The 22,597-nt window shown below is 41.6% G+C and overlaps 1 protein-coding gene across 12 annotated transcripts in view; it reads left to right on the forward strand.

Moving 5' to 3' along the window:
* Positions 1 to 22,597, forward strand: part of Ank2 (ankyrin 2) — an 842,037-nt gene that overhangs the window by 122,389 nt on the left and 697,051 nt on the right. Inside the window, exons 13-14 of one of the 12 annotated variants that reach the window (XM_035451894.1) lie at positions 1,055 to 1,241; positions 3,004 to 3,533. The exons of the other annotated variants lie outside the window; for them this stretch is intronic. Coding sequence (XP_035307785.1) covers positions 1,055 to 1,241; positions 3,004 to 3,203 — 387 coding nt within the window. The 3' untranslated portion in view covers positions 3,204 to 3,533. Of the gene's footprint in view, positions 1 to 1,054; positions 1,242 to 3,003; positions 3,534 to 22,597 lie in introns of those variants that run through there. 12 annotated transcript variants of the gene reach the window in all.

The raw sequence follows: 22,597 nt of genomic DNA on the forward strand, positions 1-22,597 counted from the left end.
TTGTTTCTCTGCAAAGGGATTCTCAAGGTTGTGTTTTTGTGCAAATTATTCCGTTAGCATGATACATAAGTCTCTTGTTTTCTATTTCTTTCTCCAAGTCCTTGCAACCAATGTAGCTTAAACACATTTAGCAAGGAAAAAAACATAAGTTCTTCACTTTCTAGTAATTTAGTTGTTAGGCAGTTATTACATTTGGCCCAACCTGTCTTCCTTTATCCTAGACTTCAGGGACATTGAAACCATTCTCTCTTCACTAAACATCACTTTAGAGAGATGAAGGCAATCTCCCTACTCCTTTTTCTTTGTTTGGATCAAGAATGCCCCGTTTTTCCAGATAGATTGGATCCTTCCTGTATTCATATTTGTGATGATTTTTTTTCATTAGCCAGAAACCCTTCGACTCACTTTTTAGTGTTTATGATATAGATATCATCTGATTTGTACCTTCATGTCAGAAAGTATTCAAGAGTCTTGCAGGCATTGATACTAACCAGTATGTCAAACTCATCATAGGGAAATGCATCAGATAATAGCCTCTAGTCCCAAGGCATGCTCCACTTACATGCTCTGACAAGCCAGCCTGAGGTGAGGTCACTGTGCCCTAATTTGATCTACGTGTATGAATATTTTGTATTGTTTGTGCACCACTGTGTGCTTTGTGCCTCTGGAGGCTGAAAGAGGGCATTGGATCTCCAGGAACTGGATTTATAGAAGTGAGCCAATGTATGGATGCTGGAAATTGAACTCAAGTCCTCTTCTCTTAACCATTGAGTCATCTGTCCAGTTCCTATAACCTAAGGTGAGAAATTTTATCTATGAACAATAATCATTTTAGATTCTATTTTATGCTTCAGATGCTAGGGACTTTGTGTTTGTTTTATCATTTAGTTCTTTTGACCAAACTAGAGAGTTATTACTACTCTTAGACTTACCTCTGAGGAAATTAAAGTCTAGAGTAACAAATCTACAAGGCAAAACCTCAGTCCAAACTTTCCCACTGCAGAGACTGTGTCCTTCACCACTGTGCACACTACCTCCCATCTTTATGTTTCAGATTTTGGAAGACAACACTATAAAGGGATGCATCAGTGTGGAACCTTACATACTGGGAGAATTCGTCAAGTTATCAAATAACACAAAGGTAGTCAAAACTGAGTACAAAGCTACAGAATATGGCTTGGCTTATGGCCATTTTTCTTATGAGTTTTCTAAGCACAGAGATGTTGTGGTCGATTTACAAGGTATGTGAAGCAGGGGTTTACTTCTTATTCTGAATATTGTAACTTGTTTCACTAATCATTAATCATATCTCATAGACCATTCTGTGTGCAGGGGACTATTTGGAATTAAGTTCATTGATTGTACTACATGTAGCAAATGATTTCTGAGTGACTTAAGCATCTCGATACCCATACTGTGGTCTCTTAGGCTCATTTGTAGACTGGTCCCTAGAAGCTTCTACTCACTTGAGTGGGTGTGAACAAAACCTTTCTTATGACTACAATCCACTTCAAAATCCCCTCAACTTTTTTCATGGGACTGGAGAATGGCTCAGTGGTTAAGAGCTCTTGCTGTTCTTATAGAGGGCCTGGGTTCAGTACCAGTACCCACAAGGCTGACAGCTCACAACTGTCTGTGAGTCTAGTTCCAGATTATCTGACAACCCATTCTGGCCTCCTGTCCTAGTTAGGGTTTTTATTACTGTGAAGAGACACCATGACCATGGAGTGGCTTACAGTTTCAGAGGTGTAGTTCCTTATCTCCATGGGGGCATGCAGCCAGATGTTCTGGAGATGTAGCTGAGAGTTCTACATCTTGATCCACAGTAAACAGGAAATGAACTGTCACATTAGATGTGGCTCAAGCATATATGAGACCTCACAGTGACACACTTCCTCCACCAAGGCCACACCTACTCCAACAAGGCAACACTTCCTAATAGTTCCATTCCCTATGGGTATATAGGGGTCATTTTGTTTTTAATTTTTTTAATTTAAATTAGAAACAAGTTTGTCTTACATGTCAATCACTGTTCCCTCTCCCTCCCCTCCTCCCCTGCCCCCCACCGACCCCCGTCCCATCCCCTTTCTGCTCCCCGGGGAGGGTGAGGCCTTCCATGGGGGATCTTCAAAGTCTGTCAGATCATTTGGAGCAGGGACTAGGCCCTCCTAGGGGTCATTTTCATTCAAACCACCATACTACCACAGGCAAATTAATAATCATCAATCAATTAATTGAATTTAAAATCATCTCTACCTTTTCTTTTCTCTAGCCCTTTATCCATAGTGAAAGCTGATAATTGAGTTTCATAATTGGGATTATTATGAAACAGAAAGCTGTATGTACTTAAAATTGACTTTTCTTTAAATCCCCATTAATATTAATGATTTTTTCAGTTTGTTGCTTACTGTACTCACCATAATTCATGTTAGTGAATATTCTACCAAGAGCCCTTTAATCCTCTGTTCTTCTTTCATAGTGTTTATACCCATCACACTGTATGTTTTACATATTCATAGTTTACTTATCTGTCTGCCTTCATGAGAATATTTGCTCAATTGGTACAAACATTTTTGCTTATCTTGTTCACTTCTGTGTATTTAATATCTAAGACTATTTTGTGCAGTATCTGTGCTTGATACATAAGTGTGGGGTAAGTAGGAAAATATAGGACCTAGTGAATAGGGCATAAAGAAGTTTCTAAATCAAGAGGGAAATGCTCAACGTTGAGATTTTGCCATACTTGACACATGTAACAATATAGTGTTCAGTTCTCTTCAATTAAGGTATACATCTCAAATTCTTTGGCATAAACTTACAAAATATAAACAAAAGGATGATCACATTTTAAATGTATCTCTTTAAGCATGCATGTGTGTGTGCACACATGTATGTAAACTTGCATGTGTGCATCTGTGAGTGTGTGTGTGTGTGTGTGTGTGTGTGTGTGTGTGTTGACATTTCTAGGGTATGTGGTGCTCAGATGTATTCATTCTCTTTTAGGTTGGGTGACTGGCAACGGAAAAGGCCTCATCTATCTTACAGACCCTCAGATTCACTCTGTTGATCAGAAAGATGTCACTACAAATTTTGGAAAGCGGGGAATATTTTACTTCTTTAATAACCAGCACACAAGCTGTAATGAAATATGCCATCGTCTTTCTCTGACTAGACCTTCCCTAGAGAAACCAAGTAATATGTAGGCTGTAGGTTGGCAGTTTGACAGGCCTTCAGGAGCCTATCATCACATCTGCCTCTTCTGGGGCTCACAGCATGGCATGTATTGATCCTTTCAGCCATTGGATGATTCCAGCCATTGACTTACAAAAGGAATTGAAAAGTGTCAATTCCAGGCCCACACTTGCTTGCCAGGACAAGATCCTGCAGACATTGTTCCCCCTGACACAGGAACACGTCAGGGGGCTGTGCCAGGTTTTACAGTTGTATGTGATATTGGAGGGCCTGAGTTGTATGGTGAAGACAACATAAAGGATACAAAACTCAGCTGAAAATAAACTTCTGTCATTTAAGCATTTGTGATTTGGGGGTTTTGTTTTGATTTTGTGTTTTTTGTTTTTGTTTTGTTTGTCTGTTTGGAAGTTTCTGTTCATTACCTATTGTAAATGGCACTGTTGCTGTTTTCCTATTAACTTGAGAGTTCTGCAGACAGTTAAAAAGCTCAGACTCTAGTGGTACGATTCCCAATTTTTGTTTTTTCTTTTAATATTTGACTTTTTATAAAACTGTTATCCCCTCCTTCCTCGCTGGGCCTACAAGGGTATGTTCCCTTGGACAGGACTTTTCATCAGTGGCAAAGTCTTAGGTGGGTGTGGAAAGCAATGCTGGGGGCTCTAAGCAGCCTCTTAAATTCCGCAGCCCCCGCCCCCGCCCAGGAGCATCCTCCAATCCCATCCACTGTGTTAAAGTTCAAGACTTTATTCCTTAAGTAAGGCATGAGATAACATTTGGAGAGCATTAGACCCTTTGAATATGGATTGGGCATTAGATGAAATTGCTGAGTGATGTTTTTGAAATACCTATGGCACAGGGGAGCAGAAAAGTGGGGGAACTGTTCAAAGCATCAACCCTCTCCTGCAACTGCACTGACCCTGGTGAAGGGCACAAAGGATACAGTACACAAGTCTGTGTATGTCACAGATTTCCAGTCTCCATGCTTTGTTCCTAAATGTAAGATATTTGAAAGGGACATCAAATAAAGTCTGAGGAATAAACAGAGAAAGACGAGGAAGATCAAGATTTTTATTAAGTCAATCAAGAAAAAATATAAGGAAAAGTAACAAAATGTGTAAAGTCCTACAGAAAAAAAAAATAGAATTCATACTGGATGTGAGAGACTGAGGATGAGGGGGCAATAAAAATAGAATGTGGCAGCGGAAAAAGCCGTTAACTGACGGAGAGGCATTAGATGTCATGACAGAAGTCTGTAAACTAGAGTCCACAACCATGAGTCAAGCCTACTGTGACCAAAATATTGGTCTTTTGTCAGTGCGATATAATATCTCTCTGAAGATATGGGAAAGGATTGATTCACAAGTGGACTCAACTCTACCCTCCAAACACCTAAATCCAGGGACAAGTATAGGGCAAGGAAATCCGCATTGCCCCATCTGTGGGATCCAAGCCCTGTTAAAGCCTTCACACCAACAGCTCCCTCTAGAATTAACTGTGCTACTTTCTCCCCTGGTCTCCAAAGCCTCCAAGCTATCAAAGCTATCAGCTGCCCATGGGAGCCAGACATCCTTCAATCGCCAACCCAAGGACCCATTATACGGAAGCATATGGATTCGCTGCTTAGGCTGCAGAGCCAGAGCCATGCTGATCTGGACTAGTCCTATCCCCCAATCCACTGTGGCTTTACTTCTCATTCCCCTCTTTGCTGGGCTCACCATGGATGTTTGCTGAGATCAAGCTAACTATTCCCTATTTTTTTGAACAGTGGTTTTTCAGACTTCCAATGGGGAGATTCTATCTTATAAACAACTTTTGACTCCAGGTCGAGGTAGAGGAAAACCAGGTCCCTGAGTGGAGAAGTAAATACCATTTATTCATACAATACAAGACTAATAAGTGGTATTCCTTGGAGTAGACAGCGTGCCACCTATAAATTCACTGGGGTGAATTGTTATTGTATATGCACACACGTTTATTAAGACCATATCAGGAAAAACAAATGTTCTTGTTACTTTCCTGTTGCTGTGTTAAAACACCACAACCAAGGTAGCTTATAGAAGAGTTTATTTGGGCTTATGGCTGCAGAAGGACAAGAGTCCTTAATAGTGGAGCAAAGCCACAGTGGCAGGAACAGAATACCAAACACTTGATGCCGCCAGACAGTGGTGTTGCATGCCTTTAATCCCAGCAAGCAGGAGGCAAAGGCAGACAGATCTGAGTTCAAGGCCAGCCTGCTCTACAAAGTGTGTTCTATGACGGCAAGGGATATCCAGAGAAAACCTGTCTTGAAAACAAACAAGCAAAATAGAAGCAGAAAAGAAAACTGAGCACTCACATTTTGAACCTCAAGATTGAATCAAAGAGCCAGGTGGTGGTGATGCACGCGTTTAGCCCCAGCAGTTGGGAGGCAGAGACAGGCAGATCTCTATGAGTTCAAGACCAGCCTGGTCTACAAGAGCTAGTTCCAGGACAGCCTCCAAAGCCACAAAGAAACCCTGTCTTGAAAAACAAAAACAAACAAACAAAAAAAGATTGAAACAAAGAATGTGTAATGTGTACTGGAAATGACCTGAGACTTTTAATCCCAAAGTCCATCTCCAGTGAGACACTTCCTCCAATACAGTTGCACTATCTTAATCTCCTCAAACAGCACCAGGGCACTATCACCTGGGAACCACATGTTCACATACCCAAAACTCTGGGGATATTCTTGTTTAAGTCACTACATTCTACTCACTTGCCTGTTAGGCCCCTAGTCATGTAATACAAATGCATTTCATTGAGTTTCAAAAGCCCCAATCGTTTTTCAGTCTCTGTACTGTTTCAAAGTGCAAAGTTGCTTCTAAGACTCAAGACCCTTCATTTTAACCCCTGTAAAAATAAAAAAGCAAATCACATACTTCCAGCATAGAATATGTATTCCCATTCCCAAAGGGAGGAATTGGGACATAATGGGGAAATACAGGACCAAAGCAAGATAGAAAACAATCAGGGCAAATATCAAATCCAATAGTTCCAGATCTTGTGTCTATGGTTTTCACTTCATAGGGATTAGGTAGTTCCGCCCTCCATCTTTGCTGATGTCAAGCATCTCATCTCTCTCTCCCTCTCCCTCTCCCTCTCTCTCTCCCTCTCCCTCTCCCTCTCCCTCTCTCCTCTCCCTCTCCCTCTCCCTCTCCCTCTCCCTCTCCCTCTCCCTCTTCCCTGTCATGCTGATTCAACTTCCTGTAAGCTGCCCTCCTTGGCAGACATGTCACAGCTCTGGCATCTCCAATATATTGTGGCCCTTTAATAGTTTGAATGAGGACTGTCCCGCATGGTCTTGGGCATTTGAACATTTGGTCCCCTGTTGGTGGCTCTATTTGGGGAGGGTTAACAGCTCTCTGAAACCACCGTCACTCATCCTACATGGTCCTAAAGCCAGCACCACATGGACCACACTGCCAAGTTTGGCTGCCAGTTTGGAATGAGCCCCAGCCCCTTGAGTTTCATTTGAAATTGCTTTCTAGGAGCAGAGCACACCTTAGCCTTTTCCTTTCACAAGTTGGAAGATTATCTGGGTGGAGTCCTGCCCAAAGGACACCCTTCTCTTTACTCCAGTGCAGCACGGGAGGCCTCTCCTTAGTGCCACCAATCCCCTTCTCTCATTTAACACAAAGCTTCCCTGCAACATTGAGTTTAGTGGTGTTCTTTTTCTCTTCAAACTGCACATTTTGTATTTCTGCCTCACTTGCTCTTTTCCATTGTAGATCTGCAGAGTGTTCATCAGTAATGACTATGCTGGGGGCTGGAAAAAAATGGCTCAGCAGTTAAAAACACTGGCTGCATTTCCAGAGAACTCAGGTTCAATTTCTACAACCCATACGACAGCTCACAGCCATCTGTAACTCTAGTCCCAAGTGATCTAGTTCCTTCTTCTGGCCTCTGAGAAAACCAAGTATGCATGTGGTATACAAACATGCATGTAGACAAAATACTTATATATGTGACACAATTTAACTAAATTAAAATAATAATAGCAGTAACCACACCACAGATTTAATGTTATGCTGCCCTAAAATGGCCTCCAACAAAGAAATTAGTTCATTGGTTTTTAATTTAGCCTCAGACAAGTTCTTAGGAAAGGGGCAGAAAACAGTCAGAATCTTTGACAATCTATCACAGGAGCAGTCTCCATAAAAGTTGTTTAATGCTGAAACCTCTTGAGCTGGACACAGAGGACTAGCCACTCTGTATCCAGTCTCCTACCCTAAAGAGCCATGAGGCAATCAACACATGCTATTTTAAGTTGGCACAATTGAGACATGAAACAATGGCATGAAGGGTTGGAAGCTATGCAAGATTTCCTCAGAGGCCCTGATGAAAGGACAAATGGAATGCTAGTTCTATGTCCTTATCCAGGGGCACACTTGGCTAGGCCAGTCAGGGCTGGGATCAGGACCCTAAAGGAGTCAAGGCTGTGGTTTTTTGGAACCCAACTCTCACCACTGAAGGCCTTCGGTCATCAGTTTTTGTTTTTGTTTTTTTTTTTTTGGTCCTGGAACTAGTTCTTGTAGACCAGTCTGGTCTCGAACTCACAGAGATCTGCCTGCCTCTGTCTCCCGAGTGCTGCAATTAAAAGTGTGCGCCACCAACGCCTAGCTTGCTGTCATCAATCTTAAGGCAGCTGTATCTGAGGTATCCTATGTTCTCCTTTCCAACACTGCTTAATTAGCGTCCTGCTGACTCTATCCCATTTTCCACCTCCAAACTTAAAATAAGATGCTGTACTTCTTAAGAAACTTGATTAACATAAGGGACCAGCTTATGCAAAATCTCCCAGTTCCAGATTCCTGTCTTTTTAATTTTGTCATCCCTGGTCTTTCTCAAACTCTTTATTCCTGTGGGTTCGGGTCACTCATTGGCCAGTGAACTTAGCCAAATTGATTAGCTCCAGGTTCAGTGTAAGCCCTGTATCAGTTAAGATGGGGTATGAAAGAGAAAGGTGATTAGACCTCTGGTCTCCACATAAACACAAACACATGATCACACACACACACACACACACACACACACACCAGGGCAGAAAATCCTAGCCCAGATGCTCATGATGAATAAAGAAAATGTGTTATCCATACGAAATGAACTATTATACAACCATAACAATGAAGGTGTGTCATTGCAGGAAAATGTTAAGCAAAATAAGCTTGACTCAGACAAATCTGTGTGCTGTCTCCATGTGAAGGGCTCAGAAAGTAAACGAACTTAAAATGTTTGGAAGCTTTAAACTTAAAAGCTCACAAGGCCCTCCCCAGTGTTACATAAGCAGTTAACATTTCTGGGAAGGATATCTTCTGACCCAACTAGATGAGCTTTCAGGGGACTAGCTAAGAACATGGCTTTCATGAATCATCACCCATGCTAGGGTGGACTTTTCGGTGACAGTAGCTTTGAGTCACCCGTGCTCTTGTAAGTAACCCCAATAAACCCAGTGATTCACTAAGCTGGATTTGAGTGGGATAATTGTTTTGGTTTGTCATTGGTGTTGTCCCAGGGTGAATGGACAGTTGTTTCCATCTCCCCAGGAAAGTCACAGTGAAGTGACTAAGGTAACACCATCTTGTCCATTTCTTTGTATGCTAGCCAAAACTTAATTCTTCAACCTTCTAGTGAAGAAAATCTTCCCCAAGAGCCTTTATTCTCCCAGGCTCCATTACAATCTATAGAGAAGCCTACTTTAAGCTCCCAAAATAACTGAATAGCTCTCATTGTTCAGCAAGCACCAATGATAATCTAAGATTGGACCATATTACCTATACTGGAGCAGAATGCTAAAGGTCTTTCTTATTATTTACCTATTACTGATGCTAACGCAAATAATATTTCCTAATCACAAGGGCTTAAAACTTGCAGTTTCTGCAGATAGGAAATTGGGGTTGGCTTAGCAAGGTAGTTCTGATTAGGGGTCTATTAGGTGACAGTAAGGATGTCAGTGATCATCACAGTGCTTGACTGGGCCTGGACAATCTGTCTCTCACAGAGCCATAAGTAGTGGGCTTCTTCCTTGTGGGCAGAGGGTCAGAGTCCTTCGTTCTGCCTCCTCCACAGGACCTGACTGATGGGGGATGCCCTTCTGTATATATGTTTCTCTTATTAGTTGGTGAATAAAACACTGATTAGCCAGTAACCAGGCAGGAAGTACAGGTGGGGCTACCAGATGAGAATTCTGGGGGGAGGAAGGAGAGAGGGGCCACTTAGAGATACCATGCTGCCAAGGAGTAACATGCTGGATTATGGGTAAGCCACAGCTTTGTGGCAATATGTAGATTAATAGAAATGGGTTAATAATTAAGACAGAGCTAGCCAGTAAGAAGCTCTAGCCATGGGCCAACAGTTTATAAATCATTATAAGTCTCTTTGTGTTTATTTGGGGCTAATCGGCTGTGGGACCAGAGAAAGAAACTCCAGCAACACCTGACAGCTTGTTTGAGTGAGAAATCCATCAGCCAGACAGGCAGAAACTATGGTGCCTATAACACCTCACCCAAGAAGTTACACCATCACTCACATTGTGTTGTCCATAAGGACACATCCTGGAACAGTGTGGGAGAACAGCAAGAGGGCAGGTTGGGCTCACTGAAGGCCTTAGGGACATGGATAAACGTCTCAACAGACTACACTGGGTCTGCAGCTTCTTCGTTTCCTGGCACATTTTTATTATAGTGTCTTTTTAAATGGCCAATGCTTCGCTCGATCACTTTTGCTTAACTAAGAGGATGAAAAACTAACGGAAGGAGGAAGCTACTGGAGATGAGCGTGTGTGACTCTCATGCTCAGTAATGGCTTACTGCTCCCTCCTTCTCGCTGCACAGCTAAGAAGCCATAGGAAAGTGTCTGAGCCATTGGACTTCAGAAAATTACTCTCCAGCCAGGTGGTGGAACAAAATTCAAATTCAGAATCTCCTCAATGCAACCCTTAATTTATACAGAAACCTACTCCGATGGAGTATTCAAAGCTGTCAGTTTCCTTCTCCATCCTTTAATGCATCTCGCTCTTTATTAGATGAACACTGAGAATTCAAGGAAGTCCTCGGAAAACTCCATTATCATTTTTCTAATTTGAACGAATTTTGGTCTTACTCTCTCACTTGCTGAGTGTGTAGAATTTTGTTTTAAAGGCTGAGTTTCAGGAGTTAAGTAAAACTTGAGAATATTTCGTCTTTATCCCATTTGGAGATGAGAAATATCAGGCTGGCATTACTGACTTTAATGGCACCATTGTTCTGAAGACACTGTCCCATATTGTTTGGATATACAGATGTCCTCAGCCTGAACAGTTCCGTAGAAACTAGGTGTAATATGTAAAAACACGAGAGAATGAGAGAGAAAAGAAATCTCTTTATTATGGTGCATAAGCCTTCAGTGTGCCGGAGCTGTGCAGCTGCGCGGGAGAGAAAATGCATTCAGAAATAGAATGCAAGTGTGAATAATCCTCTCCCGAATGCTGCTTGCAAACTGCACCGGCTTTGTCAGGTGAACTTGAACCGGGCCATCAGCTTTGCCCGGTTCCCACTGCACACTCTTGTCTATCACCCCAGGGCATTCACCATCTTGACTGTTGTTTAAAGGGAACAAGCAATCCATCATTGAGCCAGGGAGTCACTTTCTCATAGAAAAGTAAAATCAGCATGTGACACTACTCAGCCCCAGAGTTTCACAGATTAAAATGATACATGGCAACTCACGTGTTTCTAGGAAGATTAAGTCGGTTATCTTGTTCCAAAGCCCAGACAAAAGAATTCCCCCTCAAGCAATTAAGTGGCAGCTTCACAGAAGCTGAAACCCCTTGTCTCAGCTACTAGGTGGTAAGGCAGAGAGTATACTAAGAGAACGGAGAAAAGCGTGGTATTTTACAGCTAAGCGCCATTTTTATTCCCTGCACGAGCTGGTACAAAGAGGAATCCAGCTTGAAAGGGGAGCTGTGAAATCTTTGTACAAGTCTTCGCTGTTGAAGATGCCAACTTGATTACCAGAGATGGACACACAATTTATTGTCTGATTGCCTCCACAGTTGATTTAAATTTGGTGAAATAAATGAGCAGCCGTTGGCCCCCAGGCAGTGGGCTTCATCTGAGGAAGTTACAGATCTGTCAGCCACAGTGTCCACTTATCAAGGCTGCTATTCTATTGTCCTAACCACACACTAATCAAATCTTCAATAAATCTCTTATAGCCATAAGCTGATAGTGAAAGACAAGGCTGCAACCTTTATTTCACAAGGCAAAGGCAAACAATTGCATTACACAAAGTTTTACATAATCAAATATGTAACTGACACTCCTGTTCTTAGGAAAAAATTTTCAAAAGCAAGAAGAAAAAATAAGTATCAAAGTGTTTCACAACATGGGAAACAATTGTATCAGTTAAAATACACAACACAAGAAAAGGCCATTTCTTTTCCAATGAAATATTTTTAAGTAAAAAGATTTCTCAAGTTAAGTTTACATCCTACGTTTAAACCTTTCCATAAATAACACTGATTAAAAATAATTCTGTGTTATAAATAACACTGATTAAAAAGAATTCTGTGGAAAAAAAAAGAATTCTGTGTTTTCTTATGGGTTTCATCATTTCAGGCAACACCATTATTAAAATTTTCTTTATTGTATTTTTAAGTACAGTTTTTATATTCATAGAGATTTCAAGTCAACGAATATACTAATTTATGATTTTCACCTGTTTTAATCTCTGTTCTGTTAAATATATACTGTGCATACACACATACAACATACTCTGAGTGCACACATGTGTGTGTTTAAGTATATAGTATGATCATGAGTCAGTATTGAACTTCACGTATTTTCTCTGTTAAAGACAGTCATGATATTTAAACTCCTTTCCCTACACAAATCACCAAAAATGAAAAGAACTGTTTAAACACTTTGTTAGACATTTGCCATGGTCTTGTCCACAAAACAGAAGAACACACAGCGACTGGCTTCGAGGGGCCATGTTCCCAACATGATTTCAATAGGGAGCATTCTCTCTGGACTCAGCACCTGGATCGTGGGCTGTGTTCCCTTGGGCTGGACAGAGTCACTGAGCCACCTGCAGCAGAGAGGATGGAAGACCAGGGCCAGGAGCCTCTGGCCAGCTGTATCCTTCCCCAGCCTTCAGGGCGAGTTCATGCAGAGAGCCCGGCTGGGCCCACACACAAGCATCCTGTGCCAGCCTCAGCCCCATCCTAGACAAGTTAACAAGATCTGTCAATGGGGAAACGTAAATGTTCAGAGCAGTAAAGCCTCGAAGTTCTTTTTGAAATGTAACACGTGCAAAGACTCAAAATTGCAAATTGTCCTGATAAAAGCAATTGCAAATGCTTAGGACTTACATACAGGCACCAACGAGGACAACTGAAGCTGGGCTGGCTAGTCAGAGCTCCACAGCTCGGCTGACGTGTGACATCGGCTGTGAGAGAGACCTGAGCCCATCCCCTGCCTTCTATCTTCTCTCCGCTCCGCGGTTCCCCTGCTTTTCTATCTGAATTAAGCTGGGATACCATTAATCAACAAAAAGGTTTTCCTAAGCATCTTTAGAAGTAACGATGTACAAGGGTGAATTACACTCCAGTCTATAGTGTTCTCCCTTGCTGGACATCAGCTTTCACTGCCCTCAACACTCGGCACCCAGTTGGGAGAGGGGATATGCAGGTGACAAAAAAGATGGTTATTTAAGATCCACTCTATTTGACTCAACACCTTTTTTAAGTCTAGTTGCTAAGTCACAGCTGATGACTAGAGGACAGACAATTCTAAATTGCCCAAGATCTCAAAAGATTGTCATTCATGTTTCTTTAAAGTTTGATTAAATGCAACTCAGGATGAACTGAGCACACTGGTCCTTTGGTATGCATTGACCTTTACCTCTGATCGTTTTTTGAAGATTTGCCCAAAAGGGTTCGATTACAAACATCTTCCAACCAATATGCATCTCAAATGCTTAAAAGACAAAATTGACTTAAGTTTTGTCCATGGCAATAGACAAAGTTCCTTTATTGTAAACAGTTGTTTTGGGTATCCTGGGTTTTTTTTTTGTTTTTCTATATAAAGTTGAATATTGTTCTTTCAAGGTCTGTGAAGAATTGTTTTGAGATTTTGATGGGGATTGCATTGAATCTGTAGATTGCTTTTGGCAAGATTGCCATTTTTACTATGTTGATACTACCTATCCAAGAGCATAGGAGATATTTCTATTTTCTGGTATCTTCTTTAATTTCTTTCTTTAAAGATTCAAAGTTCTTGCTATACAGGTCTTTCACTTTTTTGATTAGTGTTACCCCACGATATTTGATTTTGTTTGTGGCTATTATAAAGGGAGATGTTTCTCTGATTTCTTTCTCAGCCCATTTATCATCTATATATAGTAGGGCTACTGATTTTTTTGAGTTAATCTTGTATCCTGCCACTTTGCTGAAGGTGTTTATCAGCTGTAGGAGTTCCCTGGTAGAGTTTTTCAGGTCACTTATGTAAACTATCATATCATCTGCAACTAGTGAAAGTTTGACTTCTTCCTTTCCAGTTTGTAACTCCTTGATCTCCTATTGTTGTTTTATTGCTCTAGGTAGAACTTTGGGTACAATATTGAAGAGATATGGAGAGAGTGGACAGTTTTGTCTTGATCCTGATTTTAGAGGAATCCCATTGAGTTTCTCTCCATTTAGTTTGATGCTGCCTGTTGACTTGCTGTATATTGCTTTTGTTATGTTTAGGCATGTTCCTGTTATTCCTAATCTCTCCAAGACCTTTATCATGAAGGGGTGTTGGATTTTGTCAAAGGCTATTTCAGAATCTAGTGAGATGATCATGTGGTTTTTCTTTTTCAGTTTGTTTATATGGTGGATTACATTGATTACATTGATGGATTTTCATATGTTGAACCATCCCTGCATCCCTGGGATAAAGCCTACTTGATCATGGTGGATGATTTTTCTGACGTGTTCTTGGATTCAATTTGCCAGTATTTTGTTGAATATTTTTGCATCAATCTTCATGAGGGATATTGGTCTGTAGTTCTCTTTGTGCGGCTTGGGTATTGGAATAATTGTAGCCTTGTAAAAAGAGTTTGGCAATGTCCCTTCTGCTTCTATTGTGTGGAACAGTTTGAGGAGTACTGGTATTTGCTCTTCTTTGAATTTCTGGTAGAATTCTGCACTGAAACCATCTGGCCCTTGCCTACATCCTGAGTGAGGTAACCCAATCACAGAAAAACAAGCACGGTATGCACTCACTCATATATGGATATTAGAGCAAAGGACTACTGGCCAACAATCCATACCACCAGAGAAACTAGGAAACAAGGAAGACCCCAAGAGAAAAGCAAATGCCCCCCCTCAAGAAGGGGAAAAGAACAAGAACCCCTGAGCAAATTGGGAGCATGGGGTGGGGGTGGAAGGAGGTAGGAAAAAGAGAAGAGAAAAAGAGGGGAGGAGAAGAACAAGAGGGATCAGGAAGACTGAGACAGGGGAGGGATAGAGGAGAGCAAGAAAGAAGATACCTTGATAGAGGGAGCCCAGTATAGGTTCAGAGCGAGGTCTGTCACTAGGGAAATGTTCAGGGATCCACAGGGATGACCCCAACTAAGAATCTATGCAGTAGTGGAAAGGCTGCCTTTGATGACCTTTCCCTATAATGAGATTGATGACTACTTTGATTGCCATGCTAGAGCCGTCATCCAGAAGCTGATCAAAGAAGAAGCAGGCACCCACAGCTAAATACTGAGCCATACTCCTGGAATCCAGTTGTAGAGAGGGAGGAGGGATGAGCAAAGGAGCTAAAACTGTGCTAGAGAAACCCACAGAAACAGTTGACCTAACATAGTGAGGGCACAGAGACCCCAGTCATAAAGCTGGGGAACCGGCATTGGACCGAACCAAGCTCTCTGAATGTGGGTGCCAGCTAGGAGGCCTGGGAAGTCTATGGGACCTCTAACAGTGGAGCCAGTGTTTATCCCTAGTGCGCAAATGGACTTTGGGAGCCCATTCCCTATGGAGGGATACTATTGAAGCCCAGATACACAAAGAAGGCCTAGGCCCTCCACCAAATGATGTGACAGACTTTGATGATTCCCCCATGGAAGGCTTCACTATTCTTGGGGCGTGGGTGGGGTGGGGTGGGGGGGTTGGTGAGGGGCATGGGAGGATGGGAAGGAGATGGAACTGGGATTTATATGCAAAATAAGAATGTTTCTAAAATAAAAAAACAGACAAAATTAAAAATGTAAATTGAAAGGTAATGTCTTTATAGCCACTCATCTTAATTGCTATTTCAGTTATCAAGAAAATTATGTTTTCAGTAAACAGTATTCTGGCTTGGTATATTGTCATACAATTGCTGAAAGAGAGCTGTGTGAGGGGTTGCTTATTTATTGCAGTGTCTTCTATTGGAAAGATGATTTACATACTCCATTTTGCTGAAGCATTTCCCTTTTGACCCTGCAAAATTATTCCAGCCATTTCCTTGGTCACAACCATACCAAAACCTTGTTTCTTATCAAAAGTCTAAGACTATAAAGCCAGAGAAACCCAAGTCTAGATTCAAACTGATAAGATTTTTTAAACATGTATTAATTCATTTTTTATTGTGTGTATGTTGGGAGGTGGGTATGGGCACATGCATGCAAGTGCCCTGTGAGGCCAGGAGAGAATGTGGGATTCTTGAGAAGTGGATTTTCAGGTGACTGTAAGCCGCCCAGTGTGGGTGCTGAGACTTAAACTCAGGTCCTCTGCAAAAGCGGTATATGTGTTCAACTGCTGACTGGGAATGGCTGTTTCTCAGCTGGCAAAGTTTCTTTGAGTGCATTTTCTTCACTCAAAGGAGTGACCCTGTCATCACTCTTAGCAGGTGGGACTTAAGAAACAAGTGAGAAAACATACTCAAAAGATGGTTTCTAGAATGGACCCCCTAGGATAAGAGATGAGATGCCGTGCTCACAACAGAGCTTCTGATGCACTGATCTCCTTGGGTGCTTTAATGTTCTACAAGCTTAGCGATGGAACCACGGGGGAAGTCAGGCTCTCAACCCCACCACTGCTGCAAAGTGATGTCAGCTACGAAAATGTAGGAACACTCCCCTAGTGATTTGTCTCAGACTTTCATGTAGTACTTACTCTCTTGACTACATCTTCTTTGCTGTGCATGTTTTCTAAGAGAATGAATTGGTGAAGAGCTGATGATACAACTTTCCCTCTTGATCTGAATCCAGTTGGCACAGACATCACTAAGCACAGCATTTTGTTCTTGACTCAATAAACAAAGGGTTTAACTAGAGAGTTAGCTGGCTCCTCTGCATGGGATGGGGGGATGTGGAATGGGACCCTGCCTTCACCACTTTTCCTGGCCTGTTCCCACACCCATGCTCTATAAATTTTCTTCTTTCTCCTTCCCTGAGACTAAAAAATAAAAAGAAATTAATAAACAAATACTTGCTGTCTGAAAAAGTTCCTGGAGTTACATATCCTTCCCTTCTAGGTAGTGGCTGGTAAACTTCAGTTGGTGATCAAGTCCATTCTCACTGCTTACAGACACTTTCGGGCCTCCATGGAGGGCAGTGTCTAGGAAATTGGATAGAAATGCATCTAAATCTGCCATTCACAAACAAATTGGTCCCAGTTAAGTCCTCTTGACCACTTGGAGCCTTGATGTCCCCACATAAAGAAGGTTAAAAAAAAATCCACCTTGGGGAGTTACAAACAATGTCTGTGAAGGACTTTGCACAGTGTGACATTTTGGTTGGCATTCTTTTGTTTTGATGCAAATGCAGATATGAACCTAGAACTTAGTGTATACCAAGAAAATACCTTCCACTGACCTACATCTTAAGCCCCAAGAATGGCATTTTAATGTTAGTATTACCATACCTCTTTGCCCAGCGTAGTTTTTTAAAATTCACTTGTCAAGATTACTTAACTCTTCAGGTGCAGTACTGCACAGCTGGAGTCCCGGACACTCTGGACTGAGGATCAAAAAACGAAGGATAGCTAAAGCAATCCTGAACAATGAAAGAATGTGTGAGCATATCACCATTCCAGAGTTTTGGTTACACTACAGAGCCATAATAATAAAACTAGCTTAGTAGAGGCATTTAAAAAATAAGACATGGTAATCATTGGACCAGAACTAAGGACCAGGGCATAAGTCTATTATAGATACCTGATGTTTGACCAAGAGACCAAAATTACATACTAGAGAAAAGACAGCCTCTTCAGCAAAAGGTACTAATAAAAGAGCTACATGTGAGTGCTAGATGTCTCTACAATTTTGTTTAAATCACTGCAGAACCTGGAAAAGCTGTTGCTGCTATTGATGCATAACATACTGCCATTATTGGTCTTTTATATAAATATATATACATATATATATACATATATAATTTGAATTTTTGGAAACTTTAGCTGTGCTGTCAACTTTGGAAAAAAGTATTACCGCATTCAGTTGGCATTGTACAAAAATTAACAGCCATATTGTTCTAGAAAAAAAAAAGAGCCACATGTAAAAGAAAGAAGCTAGATCCTTATCTCCCACATGCACAAAACTCAACTACAAATGGATCAAGAACCTCAGCCTAACACCTGATACCCTGAATCTGAAAGAAGAGAAATTGGAGGATAAGCTTGAACTCATTGACACAGGAAAGGTTTTTATTAATAAGACCTGGTAGCACACACATTAAGACCACAGTTGACAGACGGGACCACAATGAAGCCAAACATTTTTATTACCACAAAGAACACCATAAGTCAAATGTAGCAAGCAGTAGCCCATGGAATGGGGGAAAAGCTTTATCAGCTAAACATCTGACAGAAAGAAGTCAAAAGCCTAAAGATCAAAACAACAACAAAACCCAAATACTCCTCTGAAAAACAGGGCATGGGACTAAACAGAATTTTCAACATCCTCATTCATGGGGAAATGCAAATTAAAAGTACTTTGAGGTTTGTTTCTTCTTTGTTTGTTTGTTTTTTGTGTTTTCAAGACAAGGTTTCTCTGTGTAGCCTTGTCTATCTTGGAACTCAGTGTGTAGACCAGGCTGGCTTCAAACACACAGAGATTCATCTGCCTCTGACTCCTGAGTACTCAAAACAAAGGCATGTGCTGCCATTCCTGACCATACTTTGAGGTTTCTTATCCAGTCAGAATGGCCAAGATCAAAACAAGACAAAAAACAAAAAGATAGTCAAGGCTGTCAATGACTGGGTGAGGGGAAACTTATTCACTGCTGGTGGGAGTGCAAACTTGTACAGCCCCTGTGGAAATCAATATGGAAGTTCCTCCAAAAGTGGAAAATAGATCTTCAAGATCCAGCTATACCACTCTGGGCTGTATGCCCAAAGGACTCTGTCTTGTTACAGAGATGCAATTCTCATCCATGTTCACTGGTGTTCCATCCACAACAGCCAGGAATGGAAACAGCCTAGATGTCTATCAACTGATGAATGGATGATGAAAAATGCCACATTTAAACAATGGAATAGTATTCAGTTGTCAAGAAAAAATGAAATTTGCAAGCTAATTGATGAAACTAGAAACGATCATTCTGAGTAAGGTGACCCAGATCCCCCCCAAAAAAATCACATTTCTCTCTCATATGCTAGCTTTTTTAACTTTAGTTATGTATATTTCCTCTGAAATAGCCAAGAAGTTAGGTAACTAGAAAGGACCAGAAGATATGAGGGAATCTTTCAAAGAAGGGGAAATATAATAAAAGATTTAAAAATAGAAGGGAAAAATTAAATTATACGGGGGTGGGAAGAACAAGTAGAGGAGGAAATATGGGAAAACTAATACCAAAGGGCTTTTGAAAAACCACAAGGAAACCTACTGCTGTAGAAGATTCCTAAAATAGATATATACACATGTAGAAAAAACTTTAAGTGGAGTTACCTTATAATGGGGGCAATACTCCAACTAGATGTCATATATTCACTACTAAGTAAAAACCCCAGTAACAGGAATGGGTTACTTCTTTTTGAGTTGTTTGTGAGTAGGATCCCATAAACCCACAAGCATTGCAGCCCATTACCAAAATGCTCTTGATTACCCCTCAGAACCTAACAGTAAGACCTTATTGCTGAACAAACCACACACTTGAGTCATAGAATGTAAAGAAACCAAGCTGGGCCTTACCTGGAAGTGTCACCCCACTAGCTAATGTTCACAATGCTAGAAGGTGCAATGCATACTGCAACGTGAAGTTTTTGGCCAGACTGGTCCCGCTGCCCTTCTCTGTCCCAAAGAAACACACAGACGTCATAGTCACTATGAAACTATTGGCCGGTAACTAGGGTTTCTTATTGGTTACCTCTGTCTTAATTACTAACCCAATTCTATTAATCTAAGTATACCTACGTGGTCTTCTCTTACAGGAGAAAAGTCCAGGGACCTGTTACTCCTCGGGTGTCCTACATGTCAACTGCTCAGTGTCTCCTCAGAGAACAGAAGAGAGCAATTTCCTATTTGCCCCTGCTTATATTCTGATTCTGCCCAGCTACATCACTTCCTGCCTGTCTGTACAGACCTCCAGACCTCTGTGGTTAGCTAGTGGCAGTTTCTGCCCAGCTACAGCACTTCCTGGGATCACATGATTACTCCTCTCTGCCTACACTTCCCAGAATCCTCCTTGTCTCCTAGTCCTATCTATCATCCTGCCCGGCCAATCAGTGTTTTATTCATTAACCGATAAGACAAATATATACACAGAAGAACATTCCCCATCAGCATGCTACCAGAGGGAAAATCATTAATATCATCCAGCTATGAATCCTAAGAATTACTTGGCAAAAATATGCCTGCTGTGCAATAGTGGCATAAATGTTATGGGAGTAACCAATCACTTTTTTTTTATTGGATTTAAGGCTCATCCAGGAGATGAAACTTGACACTGTCAATTAGGCCAAGAACCTGAGGCTATATAGGCATGGGCCCTATGGGAACGCCTACTAATATTATTCTGTTAAATGACTCCTAATGACTAATTACTATACCCATAGAATGTGCATCTCCAAACCCTCATCAGATAAGCTGTCTCAAGCAGTAGATGGTAATTAACAAGGAGGCCCACAACGGGACAACATGCAAAGAACAAGAGTCATAGAAATTCTCAGCTCTGAATGGCGTGTTGATATCACACCCCTCTCCTCAAGGCTCAGAGATCTATGAGAAGAGTCAGAGATGGCAGATGACTTCAAGGAAATGGTATTTTCCAGACACAACAGGGAAATGCTAATATTAACTCACAGAGATTGTGATACCATGAACAAGACCTATGCAAACTCAAACCAGGCAGAATCCCAGCATGGAAGAGAGAAGTAGGTACGAAGTTCCAACCCTAGCTACAGAGCCATTGGCATTTTATAGCTGCTGGGAGAAGGAAAGTCATTTTTCTCTAATGCTCTTACACCTAGTAGACACCAATTACACTCCAGATCAGGCCCCATGTTCCAGAGTAGTCAGACTACACAAGCTGTATTGGGTGGGGTTTGTTGTTTTAGTTTTGTTTTGTTTTTGTTCTTAAGGTGACAGTGAAGAGAATAGGATGTAAAGTTTGGGGAGCACCAGTGTTGGGGAGCATCTAGGAAGAATTGGGAGAAGGGAGTGAATAGGATTAAAATACATTGTATGAAATTCTCCCAGAATTAGTAAGAACATTGTTTCAAATGCTATTCTAATGTTAGCAAGTGTACCTGACTCTCCCTCAGTGTTCTCAAGCATGGTTCTCTCCTTCCAACATCTTCTCCAGGTAGAATCCCATCCCACCAGGCAAGCAGACCTGCTCTCCCTGAACTGTCTCCCTGTGCTTGCATTAGCCTGGAAAACGGTCTTGTTCTTCAAGACTCTCTTCCAGGAGACCTTCTGTGACCCCACTAGGAGCAATCTTTCCTAGTAAATCTCTCTCTCTCTCTCTCTCCCTCTCCCTCTCTCTCTCTCTCTTCCCCTTTCTCCTTTCCTCCCTCCTTTAAGCCACTGCCGACCTTTCTGATGGTACTTAAATTGTACAAGAATTAGTTATTTGTCTCTGCACAACCCCCCATTAGATTATGAGCACATGAACCCAGAGGCCGTGAGTTCATTCTGGCAACCCCTGTGCCTAGCCTGGCACTTCCTTGTTAATAAGGCCTCAGTGAATGAAAGAATTAAATCATTAAAAATCACAAGATTAATTAAGAGTATGAGTTTATGATTGGTCCACTGTGGGCCAACTCTCAGTGTAACCAGTGTTTAGCATTGTGCCCTGAACACAGCACGTGCCTCATGAATGTCTGTGAACTGAATGAACAAATGATGGCAGGTGAAAAATCTCTTAATTAGATCCAGAGGGCCCTCTTTATTTGTAAATCCCAATAAGGAAGGCATTCTCGGAGCCTAGAAAAAGCTGTGTCCAAGCCCACATCTTTGTTTTAGAAAAGAAGACTCATCTGAATGAGAATGACTGTGGAAAGGGATTGGCTCCTGCGTACATGGGGAAGGGGGGCTTTTTGTTTGTTTGTTGGGTTTCATCTGGGCTTTTAAAAAAGCAAAAATGCTTGAACCCATGCACCATCACTTACAGACAAACCTTTGTCCCTCTTCTGGTCTGTGGGAGCTTCTAGTGCTGATTTCGTTAAAATTAAGTCATCTGTGGCACATGGATCCAAACTGGGAAAAGTAATGATACTCGCATTGTGCCCCTGCAGGTTTATGTCATTGTTTATGAATCTACAAGCCTCACACCCGGGAGGCTTGAGGGCCATCTGTTCTGCCACTCTGGAGATGTGATGTCATTATCTCTGAACCCCAATCTTCTAGGACAATTCATACATTCTGCTAAACTATGTTCTGTGGATTCTTATGTTCTTTGCTTCCAGTGATAAACATTTGAGGGTAGGGGAAACAGACAGGGTCTCGTTGTGTAGCCCTGGCTGAACTGGAACTTCCTATGTACACCAGGCTGATCTTGAACTCACAAAGATCCACCTGCCTCTGCCTCCTGAGTGCTGAGATTAATCATGACCAAGTGTTTTTTTATTAATTCTGTGTGTGTGTGTGTGTGTGTGTGCTTGTGGCATGCATGTGTGTGTGTATTCAAGATGTATGTCTGTACGTGTATTTAACACAGGAGCATGCATGTGTGTGGTACATGTGCCTGTGTGTTGGCATTTAGTACACCCATGTGGGGGGGTGCATATGCGCATGTGTTCAGGAGCATATGGAGACCAATGTTCACCTTAGATGTCCCAGAATTCAGTGGTTCAACTAGTCCAGCTAGCCAACTTGCCCTGGATATCTGTTGTTTCTGTCTTTTAAGTTCTAGAACTACAGAGAGGCCACCAAACCTGTTCAGGTGAGTGCTCCGGATGAAACTCAGGTCAACACACTTGCAAAGCAAGTGTCCA

The sequence above is a fragment of the Cricetulus griseus genome, assembly GCF_003668045.3.
Source record: "Cricetulus griseus strain 17A/GY chromosome 1 unlocalized genomic scaffold, alternate assembly CriGri-PICRH-1.0 chr1_0, whole genome shotgun sequence".
Taxonomy (NCBI): Eukaryota; Metazoa; Chordata; class Mammalia; order Rodentia; family Cricetidae; genus Cricetulus; species Cricetulus griseus.